Source organism: Gopherus flavomarginatus, chromosome 6, assembly GCF_025201925.1.
Source record: "Gopherus flavomarginatus isolate rGopFla2 chromosome 6, rGopFla2.mat.asm, whole genome shotgun sequence".
Lineage (NCBI taxonomy): Eukaryota > Metazoa > Chordata > Testudines > Testudinidae > Gopherus > Gopherus flavomarginatus.
Genome location: NC_066622.1, coordinates 20,072,724 through 20,089,686, shown reverse-complemented (window position 1 = coordinate 20,089,686; position 16,963 = coordinate 20,072,724). Strand labels below are relative to the sequence as shown.

The 16,963-nt window shown below is 42.3% G+C and overlaps 1 protein-coding gene across 1 annotated transcript in view; it reads left to right on the top strand.

Annotated features, from left to right (window-relative positions):
- The first annotated feature begins 1,876 nt into the window (after positions 1-1,876).
- Positions 1,877-16,963, top strand: part of C6H3orf20 (chromosome 6 C3orf20 homolog) — a 56,521-nt gene continuing 41,434 nt past the window's right edge. Inside the window, exons 1-8 of the mRNA XM_050958399.1 lie at positions 1,877-2,309; positions 3,846-3,956; positions 4,702-4,824; positions 5,760-5,862; positions 7,531-7,722; positions 11,454-11,606; positions 14,702-14,822; positions 16,049-16,180. Of these exons, the coding sequence (XP_050814356.1) occupies positions 1,880-2,309; positions 3,846-3,956; positions 4,702-4,824; positions 5,760-5,862; positions 7,531-7,722; positions 11,454-11,606; positions 14,702-14,822; positions 16,049-16,180 (1,365 nt within the window). The 5' untranslated portion in view covers positions 1,877-1,879. The remainder of the gene's footprint in view (positions 2,310-3,845; positions 3,957-4,701; positions 4,825-5,759; positions 5,863-7,530; positions 7,723-11,453; positions 11,607-14,701; positions 14,823-16,048; positions 16,181-16,963) is intronic.

Below are 16,963 nucleotides of genomic sequence, written 5' to 3'. Positions count from 1 at the left end.
CACTTCATTAGTTCCAGCTGAAAGTTTACTCTGTAATTGAGAAAATTTGCTTCCTTTTCCTAATTAACCCAAATGTAATTGATCTTTCACACTGAGGCACCTGCAGCTATATTTGGGATAAAAGTAACCACTACCACTCTGGAAAGTTTAAAATATCTTTAGTTCCAGGATGGTACCAGACTTAAGCTCTGCCACTAACTCACTCAATGGCTTAATCTGTGGCACAGATATACCTTGCAATAGCTACCTTTATAAATTCACTAATTAATGGGAAAGTGCAAGGTGATGGTGGCCTTATAATGCATTTTGGTCTCTTGAAACCCAGTCTTTGCCCTGGACAACACTGTCATCAATGTGGTAAGGTTGGCATGTTCATGTTGAAGACGTGTGCTGACCTCCTTGCTTCTTAATGACCTAAAGTCTTTATCATCTCCTTCTCCTCTTCTATTATTCTTTGCCTCCTTGCCCCTTCTGTATCTGTAATTCAGTTTCCAGGACCCATACAGTTCTCAGCATCTCTGCTGGGTCTGCCAACAAGAGTACCTAACTTTGGGAACTGATTCTCTGAGGTGCATATCTGTGCAGCAGAACTACAGCAGTCAGCTTACTTCCTATACCACCAAAAAGCTGTCAGAGGTAATAACTTTGAAAAGCAGGCCTAAAAAATAAATAAATGATATTCAGTGCATCAAATAGTTTAGTATCCAATTGTGCACCCAATATTTCAAATGCCAGTACTATGATTACACAAGTATTTGTGCATGCAATTAGCTAATTAAATACACATGTGTACAACATCTGTATGATTTCTGCATACAGGTATAGCAACTGTCTATGCAAATTAGGGATACAGCTGTGCCTTCATTTTGCATCTACAATTGCATACCTCAACTATGAGAATCAAACCCTATTTTTCAGTTGATCTAAATATGCACACAGAGTTAGATCAGGCATTAAATACATAGTACTGGCCAAACAAATACTCATATACTCAATTAAGAGAAGCTGGTGTAGCCTCATGTGTACAGAACGGGGGTTGTCAAAATCATCTATAGACGTAATCTGATGTTTATGACAAGCATTGCAGTTTGACAGCCTCTGAGACCTGGTACCACAAATGACTCGTATTCAGAGAACTCTTTTTATATCTCATATACATTTAAATTCCCTTTGCTGTTTCAGCTGCATATGATATTCCCATTCACTTTGTCCTTCAGCTGAGACATTGCACTAGATTCTGTTCTCATTAATACTAATGTAAGTCAAGCTGATTTATCTAAGATACATGTAGCATGCAAAACATTAACTTTTAGAGGCCAAATCCAGAGTAGATCCAGTGCATCAGGATTTGGCCCACTGTCCATAAATGTGAATACATTAATTTTAAAAAGTCAAAACAAGTCAAGTACATAGCAATTATAGCTATCTTTTTATTATCTTTCACCTTTCTACCCTCTGTTCTCTCTCATGCTTTACCCCATCCCTCGTTTTGATGTGACCAACTTAAACTGTAAACTCATGCACACCCAGGGCATGCTTGAAACAACAAGAAAAACAGTCTGAAATTCCTCCGTTGAGTTAAATAATGGCCACATTCCAACAGAGGTGGCTTCATTTCAGTACTGGGGGAAGCGATCCATTTGCAAAGCTAATCCACTTCACAATCCACCAGGATCAATTAATACCTTCATCAGTAAACTATTAATCAAATTTAACCATTACTAACACCTTTTACTATTATTCCAGTGGAGCATATTCCTTTTGGTCACCTCGTCTGCAGTGTAGGTCTATGATGGAAGATAGATGATAAAACAAAATCTGTTTTCCCATAGATCACATCCAATGAAATACCCACAAGTGAAATAGCTACGTGGGTGATATGAGTGCCAAAAGAAGTGATGCCAAGTTATATGAAAAGTTTAAAGTGACAGCACCGGAAATGCTGGCCCAAATCATCCAGGTACTTGCATTATGCCATAAACTGGACATCCATGTGCCACAAGGGGTCAAGAACCTCTTTGAGTTCACATGGGAGGAGCTAACAATAACGACAGAGAGGAAAGTCATCATTGGAGAGTACTGTCCTGTTGTCCATTTAGTCCGTACCATGGAATCATCTTTCTCTAGCACTACCTACAAGAGCCATACAGTGAGGAAATCTATCCCCAAAAGCACAATATCAGAGCCCAGCTATCTGTCTCCTTCAGCAGAAAATCAACAAATACTCCTCAAGTTCCAGCAAAGGTCAGTCCACCTGCTGAGCGAACTCCTCAAGCTGAAGATGAAGGCGATGATTGATTCTGTTACTGGTAAGGACACCTCAGTTACCTTTAGTTTTCTTTCACTACATCGATAGAACACAGCAGTCACCACAATGGAACCTGCCCCTGGTCTGGGAAGCTGTGCTAGAACCTCTATGGCAACCCCTTGCCCTCATTAACCATGTTAAAATATGATTGTAGCAAGTGTGCCTGTGACCCTAGCATGGCGAAGCCCTTAGATATTCATTCAACCCAGTTATCTCTACGGCCTAGTCCACACTACAGCGTTAAATCGATTTAAACAGCATTAAATCGATTTAACGCTGTACCCGTCCACACTACAAGGCACTTTAAATCGATTTTAAGGGCTCTTAAAATTGATTTCTGTACTACTCCTCAATGAGAGGAGTAACCCTAAAATCGATATTACTATATCGATTTAGGATTAGTGTGGACGGAAATCGAAGTTATTGGTCTCATTCTTTTACTGAGCTACCCAGAGTGCACCACTCCGGAAATCGATGGTAGCCTAGGACCATGGACGCACACCACTGAATTAATGTGCCCTAGTGTGGACGCGTAAAATCGATTTTATAAAACCAGTTTTATAAAACCGGTTTTAATAATTTCGATTTTATGCTGTAGTGTAGACGTGGCCGACATCTGTTCAATGCCTTTGAGCAGATAAGGCAATTCAGGTAACTTTCTACATAGTTGTCAGTCACAGAGTTTAAGGCCAGAAGGGATCCACAGATCATCTAATCTGACCTCCTGCACATCAGACTACTACCCACACCTTGTTACTCTTGAACTGAGCCCCATCACCCGGATTAGACTGAAGTCTTACAGCCCTCTGGAGCAGGGCAGCCCAGGGCGGGGCCAAGTGGGGCAATTTGCCCCAGGCCCCACAGGGGCCCTGCAAGCCCTGGCCCGGCGGCGGTCCAGGGTCTTCAGTGGCATTTCGGTGGCAGGGGGTTCTTCAGTGCTGCTGGAGACGCAGAGCAAATGAAGGCCCCCTGCCACCGAAATGTGGCCGAAGACCCGGACCTATGCCAGGTGAGTTCAAGCATCGCAGCTCCCCCGCTTTGCCCCAGGCCCCCTGAATCATCTGGGCGGCCCTGCTCTGGAGAGTAAACTACTGTGTGCCACAGGCAGAGAATGGGAGGGATCTAGGTGCATCAATGCCTGAGGCCCCTGCAATGGCAGAGAACCAATGTGGTGAGTGTGCCCAGATGAGCCTAGTAAGCAAGCACTCCCCCCACCCACATGCTAGAGGAAGGTGAAACCCCCCTCTCCCAAGTCCCTGCCAATCTGACCCGGGGAAAACTTCATTCCCACTTCCTAGAATGGTGATCCCAAGCATGTGAGCAAGACCCACCAGCTAAGCATCTGAGAGAGACAATTTTCTGTACTGCCTCATATGTCAAACTGTTTGAATCACATCATTATCGGCTCTAGAGGAGAAAGCATATTAACACTTCTATGCACTTGTTATCTTAGGGAGAAACTCTGATTTATTGATAGAAGACGGCATTAACAGGAAGAGACTTCTAATTTTTTTCAACTTGATTTTTTTCCCCTCAGGATGTAGTTCCGATGAGGTTACCAGAAAGTTTTTGGAGGCAGGTCAGCTGCTATGTCCCAAGAACCAGGAGGAGGCTGCTGAATTAATGGCACAAGCACCCAGAAAAAGAGGTGGGGATAGAAAATGGTATCCAGGTTTTTGAAGGCTGTGATACAATTGTATCCTTCTTATAGGAAATAAAATAAATAAGCCTAATGGTTTGCCTGTATAAGTGTGCCTTTTCTTACAAGGATCTCAAAAGGGATTTACACATACTGATGAATTCTCACAGTATTCCATGAAGGTATCCATTTTACAGAGAGGGGGGACTGAGGCACTGAGAAATTACTTGACAGAAAATTAATGGCAGAGCTAGGAAAAGAACCCAGGATTCCTCAGTCCTAGTGCCCTCCTCTGTCCACAATAAATAGATTTCCCACCTCTTTAGTACTATTAACTGTACTATATTCATTATCATTAAGGGTTCCAACCAAATGTGGGACCCTACTGTGCTAAGCTGTGAACAAAGAAGAGCTCCCAGGCTACATAGACAAGACAGACAAAGGGCGTGGAGAAGAAAGTATAACCATAACCCCATTTTACAGATGAGGCAAAGAGAGATTGAGTGACTTGCCCAAGGTTATGCAAAAGGCTATGAAAAGTGGGGAATTGAGCCCAGATCGCCTGAGTCCCAGTCCAGTGCTTTAACCCCAGGAACATCTTTCCTTTCTTCCTCCAGCCCCGGGTTTATGAATCAGGCTGGCAAGAATTGTGACACAACTGAGGCATCTGTCTTCATTTCCACAGCTAGTTTCATTTGCAAGTTCTTGGTTGGTTGGTTTTAACTTCTAAACCCTGGTTTCTGCTTAATCCCAGTGTCACATGGCAGCTGCAAGCCCATCCCTATTTCCTCCACCATTCAACTAATACACCAAGTCTCTGTGTCCTGCCTCACCTTCTCACTCGCATCAAAGGAAAACAAACTACCAAAGGCCTCAGGTAAGCACGATGCCCTCACCATGAATAGCAAGTGCTTTACCTTCAGCTAAAAGAAAGGCCCATATAGGAGTTTGTGGCAGCCAGGGTGGGGGATCCCTCATCTGCATTATTAATATCAGCTTCACTCCTGACTACAGTCTACACAGGCAAATATACCAGCAAACAATGGGAGATGCTATACAGCCTGGGTGAGGTTTTGCCCTGAACTATCCATCTTAGGTACATATATGGCTCCCATTACTATACTAAGTGCCTTACAATTTTTTAACATATTTATTTACCCACCCAGTGCCCCTTTGAGATAGGGTCAGTGCTATTCTCTCCATTTTACGGATGGAGAAGTAAGGCACAGAAAGGCTAAGTGACTTGTCCAAGCTCATACAGGAGATCTGTAGCAGAGCAAGGAACTGATCCCACATCTCCGATTTCCTGGCTAGCAACCTAACTCCTGGATCATCTTTTCTCCCCCCATCTAAACAAGCAATCTTCAGGATCTTTTTATTCAAATGACGGTACCATTGTGTTCCATTTTGGTATTCTACTTTTTTCCTCTTCAAGGCTTCTTCCCAGAACCCCTTCTAGTGTTCCCATGTGTGTATTGCATATACTGACTTCTACTTTATTCCATTACAGTTGCAACTGCTCATAAATTTTCTCATGAGAAAGGCGAGAACATTTTCATGAAAAATATTCCCATTTCAGATGGCTTTAATTACAGTAGCGTGTAGATGTGACAGAGCAGGGGCTGAAAAGGGTACTATGAGGGGGAATTAATATAGCTTTCTGATAGGTACAACTTGTCTATGGTGAAAAGGGGGTTAATGTAATCTCAGCTCCCCCATCCCTTTGCACAGATTCTCAAGGCAAGGGCAATAAGAGGGACGGTTTAGGAGACTGGCTGCTTTTAGTCTTTGTCTCAACATTTACTTTTGCAGGTTCCCCTAAATTCAAACCTATGCAGGAAGCGATAAATGTTGACCATCAGCATGACCCGTGCCCTGAAGCCAGGCAGAAGCTCAGAGAAATGTGCCGACATATGTAAGCATCTCCAATGACCAAGGCTAAAGCCTAAGGCTTGGGTGGGAAAAGGACTAAGTGGTGGGACAGGAACACAGAAAAGTCCATGCCAGATCAGATCTATGGTCAGTCTTGTTCAATATCATGTCTCCAGCAGTGGCCAGCAATATATTTTTGATAGGAAGACAACCCCATAAGGGACAATTATGGAATAATCCACCCACAGGAGAAGTTTCTTCCTAATCCATCTCAGTTAGTGGCTGGTTTACATTGAAGCATGAGGGCTCATATCTCTAAAACTATTTTTGGCTGATAGGTTTCTCTTGTCTGATTAACTTCAGGTTTCAAGGAAATAGGCATTTTAAAGAGTTGTGTTTGTTTATCTGTCATAACACTCTGTATTGGCCATGGGCTATAGGCCCTCCCTCTCAGGTAGCTGACTTGAATTGAAAGACTAGAATGCCAGCAAGGTTCTCTGGAAGATAACTTCTCACAACATTATATATTCTATCTGTGGAATAGAACATAATATATATAATGTTGTGAGAAGTTATCTTCCAGAGAACCTTTATATATATATATAAAATTAATTAGTGCCTGTCATCCTAAGAATGCTTTAAAGACCACAGAGATTTCAGCCATATCTGGAGTAGAAAATAATTTCCAATCTCTGTCCCACAACAGTATCAGAGGAGGGGAAGCAAAAGGTTAGTTTTTTGAAATTGAAACTGCAGGGGAATTTATGATGACACACTCTGTAATTACTCAAATTGGAATTGATTGAGGATACTATGGTTAAGGCTTCTATTTGTGAGAAATGTTCCCTGTGATCTTTTCTGACCACAAGAAGATAGTCTAAGAACAACTCTCTTAGAAATTTAAAGCAGGGGAAATGATCAGTATTAGAAAATGGAAGAGGATGAATTCAGTCGGAGAATAGAATATTACTTTCAAGAAGTATAGAGTATTACATCACTGGGGGCCAAAAACAAAATTAAAACTATAGCCAGTAGAGTGCTATAAAAAGAAGAAATGGGTGGTTCAGAGAATTGCTAGTGAGGAATGATCTTTTCATGTCTATATTGCCAGGCTGATAGTTGTTACAATCGGATGGCTAATTGGTGACCAGTCTCTCATCTGGTACCCATTGGCTAGATATCCACATGACAAAAAATTGGCACTGAAAGATGCCCTGTGTGGTAATCCCAATAGAGAGGCCAAGAACTGACTGAACGAGCCCTTGTGTTTGAACATCCCTCTCATTTGTAGAGATGTTCCCCCTCAGGTCAGAGATGAAGCACGTTAGCAAGTGGAGAGGCTTGGCAGTAGCTTGCACTGTATCTCATTGTGTGTTATTTGTTTTGTGAATGCATTTCTTTTCATCCGGTACCTTTCAGAAGCAGTAAACTCGCCACTTTAAAACAGAGAGAGAGAGAGAAAAATTAGTAAGATTGTTCAAAAAGAAAAGTGGGCAGAGCCCTTTCTTGACAAAGGAGTCAAAAAAAAAAAAGCCTGACTTGTACAATAGTAATTTCAAAATAAATGCAGAGGGCCAGACCCTCAGCTGGTATAAATCAATGAAATCAATAGAAACACACCTGTTCATGCCAGCTGAGGGCCTCGCCCCCTGGCTTCATGAATTTGGACTGTTTCAGGGACAGACAATTCATTTATTCCTGTTCACTTTAGAGAGGAAGAGAAGGCTGCAATGAAAGCAAAGGGCCATACCAAGCCCCTAATAGTGCGAAACTATACCACTGTGCTCGGGTTACCGTCCATCTCCTCTAGAAGAGGTGGGCAGATGGTCCCACTGCCAACAGAACGCAAGCCTAAACCACCAAAGCTCTATTTTGCCTTTCCTGATGGGACAGCATTTATTTTGTATCCTTCTAGTGAAACCAAGGAAGAAGGGGGGGTTATAACAGGATTTACAGGGAGATGCTTCTTCTGTGCCACTCCACAGCCACAAACTGGTCACTTAGTATCTGGCCCTAGATTAACATAGGCTCTGTCGACACTAATCCCCCTGAGCCATATAATAGCAGCGCAAGTACAATTGCCTTTCCTTGGTGAAATATCCAAATGTACAGTACACAGTACAAAGAACGAGTTGCTGAGGGAGCCAGGCTTTCGGATTAGTTCTCTATGGATGTCCAAAGAGAAACAAAATATTGTAGATAGTTACTGAATGCTCATACTAAGGAGAAATCAACCCATGGTATATCCTAGAAGAAAATAGTGTTCATACATGATTTAGATATTTTTTGGTGAGGGACTGGGAGGGGAGGATTTATAGTGGCAAGATCTTGAAATAGAAGGAGAACAGTGCTTTTTCATGGGTCTAAGAGAAAATTCAGACTGGACAGTGATCAGATTTAGTCAGGCATACACATACACACACACGCACTTCTGACTGTTACACACCCTTGTATTACATAACAACTCAGGCTAACACATTTGAGAGAGAAGATGAGTTCTCCAGGTGCTTTGAGGCTCAGTGGATTCCTGCAGGCTACTTTGATCTGATTTCCTGCAAGCACCCAATGGCAGATTAACCTTTCCTAGTCCCTCAGTTGAAACTAAATTGTGCCACCCTTCCAACACAGCCTACTGCATTTGTCTTGATCCAAGAGATCGGAAAGCCAGCCAATGGATTCTAATAAAAGATGTGCTCAAGCCACGTTGAAACAAAAGGTGGAAGCATGGTCTATACAAGCATCGTATAGCATTTGTTTTGGTTCTTTCCTGACTGCTGGATGAAGTCCCACGTTTAGGACCTAATCTCCCTCTGACTGAAGTCAGTGGGAACTGGAGAAGGTAATTTGCTTTTTCCATGTGAACATAAGAACAGCTATGCTGGGTCAGACCAATGATCCATATAGCCAAGTATCCTGTCTTCCGACAGTGGACAGTGCCCCAGAGGGAAGGAACAGAACAGGTAATCACCAAGTGATCCATTCCCTGTCACCCATCTGGTCCATTGCTAACAGCGAGGGATGGGTGAACGCCAGAAGACTCAACCGTTTGGTTTACCAGGCACTAAGAAGCTCGGATACTCAGCCAAACCTCCCCTAAGGCATCCAGATATCATTGGCCAGCCAAACTGTGATGTGAATCTCATGGGAGCAGGTGATTCTTGAGGCTTTTTCCTGGGCTGGAAAGACCATAAGAAAATCCCCTTTTGAGACATTTACTACGGTCACACTTAAAATGTTTCTATTCGTTTGAAAGATTTTACTGGCCAGAGAGAGATTTCTATTATAACTGGTGGAATCTCTCAAACTGGTAGAAAGTGCAACCACTGCTGGCACTCAGATGCTGGGATGATTGGGGTAGTGTAAACATTTAGATTAGATAGATGGAATAGATTACATTAGATTTTGTCCCTTATACTTCTGGTCCTAATTATGATCAGGCTGCTCAAAGACATTTAAAGGTATTATTCTTCATATGGTAGTAGTACCTGGGAGCCCCAGGACCCCCTCTGTGCTTGGTGCGGTACAAACTCAGAACAAAAAGATGGTCCCTACCTGAAAGTGCTAACAATGCACTTTAGTACGTTTAGAAATTTAACCAGGCTGTTTTGAATCCCCAGATAATTCCAGTTCAGGTTCAAAGAACACACCAAGTTTTGGATCCATTTTTTGTGCTCCCCGAGCAAGTTTTCCCAATGCTAATTGTAGGCCGGTGATTTTCACTGAAAACCCCTTTGCAGAGCACAGCTGGAAACACTGGTGTTCAGCTGCCATTCATAATTAATAACCCCGTCCATCCCCCAAAAGACTCTGAAATTGTTGGGGATAGTGGGGAGAAATGCAGCTTCTTGCCCAGCATAATTTAATTTTCATAAATTAAACTTTCAGTTCCAGTCCTTCAGGGAGTTCACAGACTGTTAAGAGGCAATGAGGGACAAGAGTACTGTCTGAACTACCACTGAATCCCTCACTCCATCTCGGAGCCAATTTCTGCCCACTACCGTTCAGCAACTTTGTCATTCAATCTGTGGTAGTTTCACAAGAGCTCATGTTCAGTTTGACCTTTTGACTGAACTGGCAATTAAGAATTTAAAGCTCCTAGTCAAAAAATTCATATCATTTCTCTAGTTTCAATGAAGCCATTCATCACGTTTTATCCAGTCTCTGCTTTCTAACACCGTATATAAAACACAAAGGGCTCATTTGGTGTCACACTTCCTTTTTGGATTCTGTTTCTAGCTCCTCACTTTGGTTAATAGAATCAATCGCTGCAGTGTTGGTTGTGAAGACGTCAGTGAATTAAGCCCTTAAAGAACTGGCGCTCGAGCGAGAGACAAACCCTGTGCTCCGTCAGACAATCTTTATTCAGCCTAATCTCTAATAGTTTAGCAACATGCACATATCATCAGTACTAAGGATGGAAAGGAGCTTTGGAAGTTTTTGCAGCCAGGATCTGGTGTTTGCCACTATACCAAGGTGCTATATAATGGGAGTAATTGGTAGCATGGCAGTAACTTTGTAGCTGATAGTTATTTCTAGATGGAGAAATTGCTCTTAAGTTTTTCTGCACACAAAGGCCCACCCAATTGCCTTTCAGGCTTAGTGACTTATTTTAGCATCAGAAAAACAGCAAGAAAGAACAAAAGTAAAGTTTCCATACAAGAACATGGTGTATGTTACCCTCTTTGTGACAGTCTGCAGCAGAACTGGTTGGAGATTTTTTTTTTTAAACATACACGATTTTCATTAACATTTAAAAAAATCATTCTTGTCAAAATTGTAATTTCAAAATTTTGACTTTTTTTAAAAACTAAAACCCCCACATTTTTGGGAAAACATACCATCCAAACACCCAAAAATGTTCAGGACCAAAAACATATAGATTTTTTACTGCAAATTTTCAGGTCTTTTGTTTTCTGATGAAAAATCAACCATTTTCAAGGATGCAGACACTCCCTGCAAAAATTTTCACGTAGTCAATTTTCTGTTGAAAAATAGTTTTGAGATCTTCATCTAATTCTCATCTGCCTCAACCATGAGAACACAATAGCTACTGTCTCTACCCATAAACAAAGTTCTTTGAAGTACATGAGAAAAGATATTCCAGTTTCCTAACTACAGACACCACACTTATTATTTATTTTAGTAATGGATATTGGTGCTGTTTATCAGTAAAGCTGTCAATTACAAAAGACATTTTAACAAACTCCTTGCTCGCTAAGAAAATTCTCTTGTTCCTTAATATTACAAAAGTTTGATCAAAAGTATAGCCCAAAATCATAGATCTCATACTGTGCCCTGAATATTGTCAAACTCTGGTTCGAGTGGACATGTGAATGGAGCTGGTTCCAGAGATGTAGGGCAAAGGTATTCACTTAGAGGCTATTATGTGGTCCAGAACTTAAGTTTCTGCCAGGGTATTGTGAGCTTTAGGAAATGGGGCTGGTCTGATGGTGAGGAGAGGAGGGGAACAAAACTAATACAGTATGATTGCCTTGGAGGCCAAAAATGTCTGTGAGGTCCAAATGCAAGAACTGGAGTTGGTGCTACTTATAATGTGGCAAGATGTAGTTGAACAGAGCATCCCAGAAGGTCTCTTATATACAAGTGTTGACAGTACTTAACAGTATGTATAAGTTACCCAACAGGAAATATTGCTGCTTGCCAGTTCCCCATGTGCTGTGTGGGAAAAACAATCACCCTTCTCTTTAATAATGCTCCAAGTCTAGCACTTCTGGCTTCTTTTATAGCTGACTACCAGGCATGTGTGCGTTATTCTTTCAAAGCCAGGTGAGTGGATTTTAACCTCCTTCTATAGTGTAGATAATATGTATGCGGGGGTGGGGGGGCCGGAATACCGATGCCCATTTTCCAGAGCTGTTGAGCAGCTTCCATTGAACCCTGGGAAATGTAGCAATTCAACACCTCTGAAAAATCAGGCCAGGGGGATCTAATTTCAGTAATTGACTGAGTCCCCAACAACCAGAAATGGTGGCTTATTGCACTGGTATAGGTAGTGGTGGAAACAGTGGGCAGAGCAGTAAATGATACAGTGGCATATATCAAAAACAGATTGAAAGAAACAAGAACCATAGCTCAAACACAGAAGAGCATCTTTCATGAGAGAACTTAAAATATTTGCAGCTAGCATTGTAACCTGTGCAGTACATAAAGGGAGAAAGCCTACTGATGCCTAGTGCATGCAATGACTTTCAGTTACAGGTGCAACCCTGTCAGAGCACACAGCTGACAAATGGCAACCCCAGGGGTTTTAAAGCATCCAGAGGGCTGATGGCAATGGGGCTGGGCGGGAGAAGTCTTTCTAAACTGTAACATTTCATGGTCTGAGGACTTGTCAGTGCTCTCGGATTTTGATTTTTAATACTTTATGATTATTTATTTATTTGTATTACCATAGCACCTAGCAGCCCCAGACTTGGATCAGGATCCCCTTCTCTAGTGTATCAAACAGATGCTGCTTGTCTTTACTTTCAAAGCCCTTGCAGACTGTCAAGGCTGAATCCCCACTCTGTCACTCCAAGTGCAGTAAGTGGGGGCTTTCAAGGATTTTAAAAATTAATACTGGCCCCTCCAGGCTTGTATTAAACTCCCAAGGTTACAGCTTCTGTCTGACCTTGGCTAGGTAAACGCTGCCACCACTTAAATGCAAGAAAACCCCTTTGAACTCAGGAAGGAGCACTTGGGAATTCGGTGTCAGGTACCTTCAAGCACTTTCACACTCTCCCCTCCAGGGAAGAGCTGAGAAAGAAAACAAAGGAAATTAGCTGTGGCTATCAGCTAATCAAACAACATATGCACAAGCCTCTTAGGACACCATAAATCCAATCCTGTTCTTTAAAAAGGTAAACGTAGGCTTTTTGCTTGATCTTAAAAGATACAATTACAAAAATTAATCACCCAAAATAGCTTTCTTGGGGGCTCAACTTAAAGATTACAAGCAAACAAAAGCATCTGGGGTTAGCACAGAGCAGATCCACAAGCCAAAATAAAAAATAAACCTGATAGCATCTAACTAAACATTCCCTATCCAATTAATTTCTTCTAGGTATGGAACATGAATTTTCATACCTGGTTCAAGCCTTATACAGCATTGCTGCTCTGTCCCTGCAGCTCAGAGAACAACAGACAAAGGGAAAGTTTCTTTCCAAAATTTAAAAGTTCTAGCCTTCCCATTGGCTCTTTGGATCAAGTGCCCACTCCTTTCCTTTCACCTGTGGGCTTGTTAACCCTTTACAGGTAAAGCAAGCAGAGAACAGACACCAAGAGGGATTTTACAGCTAACTGGCTGGCTGGGTGTTCATAAACAGGGGCTTACCTCCCTCCACCCCCCGCTTCATTTATCTCACAGGCCTTTCCCCATCTTCTGCTCTGGATGTTCATTAGACAATGTTCCCATATCAGTTCAAGAAGAGGTGTGCAAGGACATTTTAATTATTAGTGGTTATTTTGGTGGGTTCTCATCAGTTTAGACCTCAATCCTGCGAACACTTAATCACCCAAGTAACCTTTATGCACATGCACAACTATCCCAGTGACAGCTCATGCATAAATTTACTCATGTGCTCAAGTGTTTGCAAGACTGGGTTCTTGGTAATTCTGTATTGCTTCCATTTGTGTTGTGCATAAGACTCTACACTCCTGGAGTGCTTTCCCATTGGAGGATACCAGCATACTTTACAAATATTACCTAAGTAAGCCTCTGAGCCCTGTGAAGTAGTCATTATCATCTCTATTTTACACATGAGTAGGCTGAAGGCACAAAGAAGTTAAATGATTTTCCTGAGGTCACATAGCTGGGGAGGTGGGGGGAGAAAGCTGGTACAAATTACCAGGCCCCTGTGGTCCAGAAAGGGGCCCGGGGCCCAGCTTCCCTGGCTTTGTCAGCCCTGTTTAGCCGGCTCGCCCTTGCTGGGGGGGCCAAAATATTTTTTTCACAGAGGCCTGAACCCACTCTCAGTGGCCCTGCACATTGATGGCAAACAAAGGAACAAAACCCAGAGGTCTCAATTCCAATCAAATGGTTCCTTTTCATTAATAATAACTGAATATACTATTAAAAAAGTCTCCTATTACTAAGGATAGGATTCTGTCACAGAGGTCACGTCAAATAGCTGGCCGGCAGTCAGGCCTGGGGTCACTGAACAGCTGGCCAGTGGTCAGCCCCGGGGCTACTGAACAGCCACCGCCAGCACAGCAGCAGTGGTCAGTCCTGGGACTGGCAGAGCAGTAGTCCCCAGCCTGCGGACCAGTGGCTGAGGTTGGGTCAACCCATCTGGGGCTGAAGCAGCAGCAGTCAGCCCTGCCAGAGGAGCTGTGATGGAGCTGGAGCAGCTGCAAGCCCTGGCAGTGCTCTGTTTGTAAAAGTCAGGGACAGGTCACGGGCTTCCATGCAATTTTATTTAGTGCTCGCAACCTGCCCCTGACTTTTACTAAAAATACCCATCACAGAATCTTAACCTGACCTTTTGCTTACTGTTTATGATGATCATCCCCATCATTCTTTCTTTAAGAAAGATAATTAATTCTCCTGACCATTAGTCTTTGCACAGAGTGGTATTGGTGCTTATTAATGGGGCATGTAAGAGTTGAATACCAGTGGGCGTAACTGATGGTTACAATGCAGGCCATAACTCAGGTAGAAAAGGTCATCAGAGAGCTGAGCAATGTGTATGAAAGGGGAGGGGAGCAGAACAGAGCAAAGCTGTTGAGTAGTGAAGCCCAGATTTGCACTGGTTTTATGTGATTCTCCGTAAGAGTGTAAAGATCTTCATTGAGAATTTTCCCCTGAGTGTTGGATGTTTATTATTATCATTCCATCCAATCAACATAAATCTAACAAGTACTTCCCCTTCTGTCCTGCCCAGCTGTTCACTTGCACTGATGATGGATCCTGAAGGAGGAGCAGTCAGGGACAGAGATGGATATTTGACTCACAAGTGGAGCTGGGCTTCAAAGACGCAGACTTTACAGTCTTTAGAATTTCAGGTACAAAACTGAACTCCCGCTAAGTGCCAACATTCACAGACCTAACAGAGTCAAAAATTATGAACATTCGCAGACTATAAACTAGCTGTCTGTGTAGTGTGGTTTTGCACCAGGAACACCTTTGATCCTGTCTGAGTTCTTCTGTTCGATGTGATGATGGTGGATGCATTGTGTTTTATTTCTGCCTATTCCCTTTGATGCTACTTTTGCACCCAGACTTAACCTGCAGATTATTTCTAATTTGTCAAACCTGCAATGATATGGCCTTGGAAAGATGCAACTTGTCATTTCAGTTTCCGGCTATGGCTTCTTGGAAAAGATGGGTCTGGGGCATTATTAGTTCGAAAAGAAGCTGTGTGCCACCAAACTGAGGAGACCTTCATAAATTCAGCTGAAATTTCCAAAGTCTCCTAAGGGATATGGGTGCCTAATTCTGATTAGTGTTAATGGAAGTTGGGGATTGGTCCTGGTTTCAGCAAGGGTTTGGACTAGATGACCTCCTGAGGTCCCTTCCAACCCTGATATTCTATGATTCTATGAAATTTGGCATCCAAATCACTTAGGTGGCTCTAAAAATCTCAGTTGAATTATTTAACGTTGACTCGGGACAGGTTGAATGGACCGAAGATTTGCAAACCAGAAGCTTCTTTGGTTTGTGCTCCCTGAAGAAAATGTAGCTGACACTAGGCTATCTCCCAAGAATTAATTACCCTGTGATTCTAATTTGTTTCTGTTTGAGGGTGTTCTCCTGGAAAACTACAGACTAAAGCCCTAATCCTGTGAGATGTTGTTTTGAGAACCCTCAACTTCTGGTCTGAATGAAGCATGTCAGAAAATCACATCTGAACATGTTGGAAATCACAACCCTGTGGGGCTGTGACAAATTCACATAATTTAACTTTGAGGAGTTTCTCATACTTCACCTCATGTTACAGAACCCTCTGCATTTCTTTTTAGTCACAGTTTTGACAGAAGAGAGATTTTCCCATCAAAATCATTTGAATGTCTGCATGTTTTCAATATAGAAACCTGCCCTTGATTAACAAATGAACTCAGTTGTGCGCTAAGGAGGCACAAACCCTGGCAAAATGTGTTAGAGGTGTTTCACAGACCTGGGAAGCTGTCAGGTGAAGAGATGGATAAAAATCTCCTGGAGTACCATGTAGTAAGAAAATAGTGGCAGCAAAAACTAAGGCTTAATTTACCGTGTCCATTATCTTCCTCAGATAAATGAACAGCTAAAACTGAAGGTACTTGGTCAAAATTCCATTACTCTTTCTTTTTCCTGTTTGAGTGAGACCGTCAATATGTCTTTGTCAAGAGCTCCATGCGCACACACCCCCAAAGCTAACAAACGGGTAAGCAGCAGTCATGCATGTATGAATTACATCCGGAAGGATGGCTGATGGGTGCCCAACTAATTGCTAACCAGTTTTAAATTAATTAACCAGCCGTATTATGTGAAATATGGCTAAACTATTGCTGTTTTCACTGACTTAGTCAAGCCTGTTTACCAGAGTGATAAAATAAGGACGGATCCTAACCTTGAACCAAACATAAAACTTGTTTTGTATAATGGAAGCCATTAAAACTCCCAGTGTTTGTTCATCTCTCCTCTCAGGTTTTTCAAAGGTGCAGGTCACCATGAGACACAGTGCAATAACTAAGGAGCTATCTCCTCTTCTAAGAATAGGAAGGTACCATAGTCATTGCAGGGGACTAGAGAGGCAAATGTTGAGGTTTTAATGGTGTCTACTCTAGTTTTAGATAAGTTCAGTTAATATTTTGAACTATTGTTTTGCATGTGACTTTGCATTTCTTGATTTTGAAGCAGACCAGAAGCAGAAACGATTCAGTGTCAGGCCTGATCCTACATTCCTTGTGTACCCCAAATGCCCAATGAACTGTCAGACTGTACTGGTGCTGCACCTGGTGTAACTGAGAAAGGGGCAAAAATAACTTTTTCCTACCTCTGACCCCCAATCCACTGGCTATCTGGTTACAGTGTGCTGCTGAAGCAGTGCAGGAGGGAGCTGAAGATCTGGCCTTGGGTGTGCAAAAAATGCAGGATCAGGCCCATAGTGAGACATAAATGACCTATTTCTAAACTATAGGATGTTAGAGATGTCCTTTGCATTTGT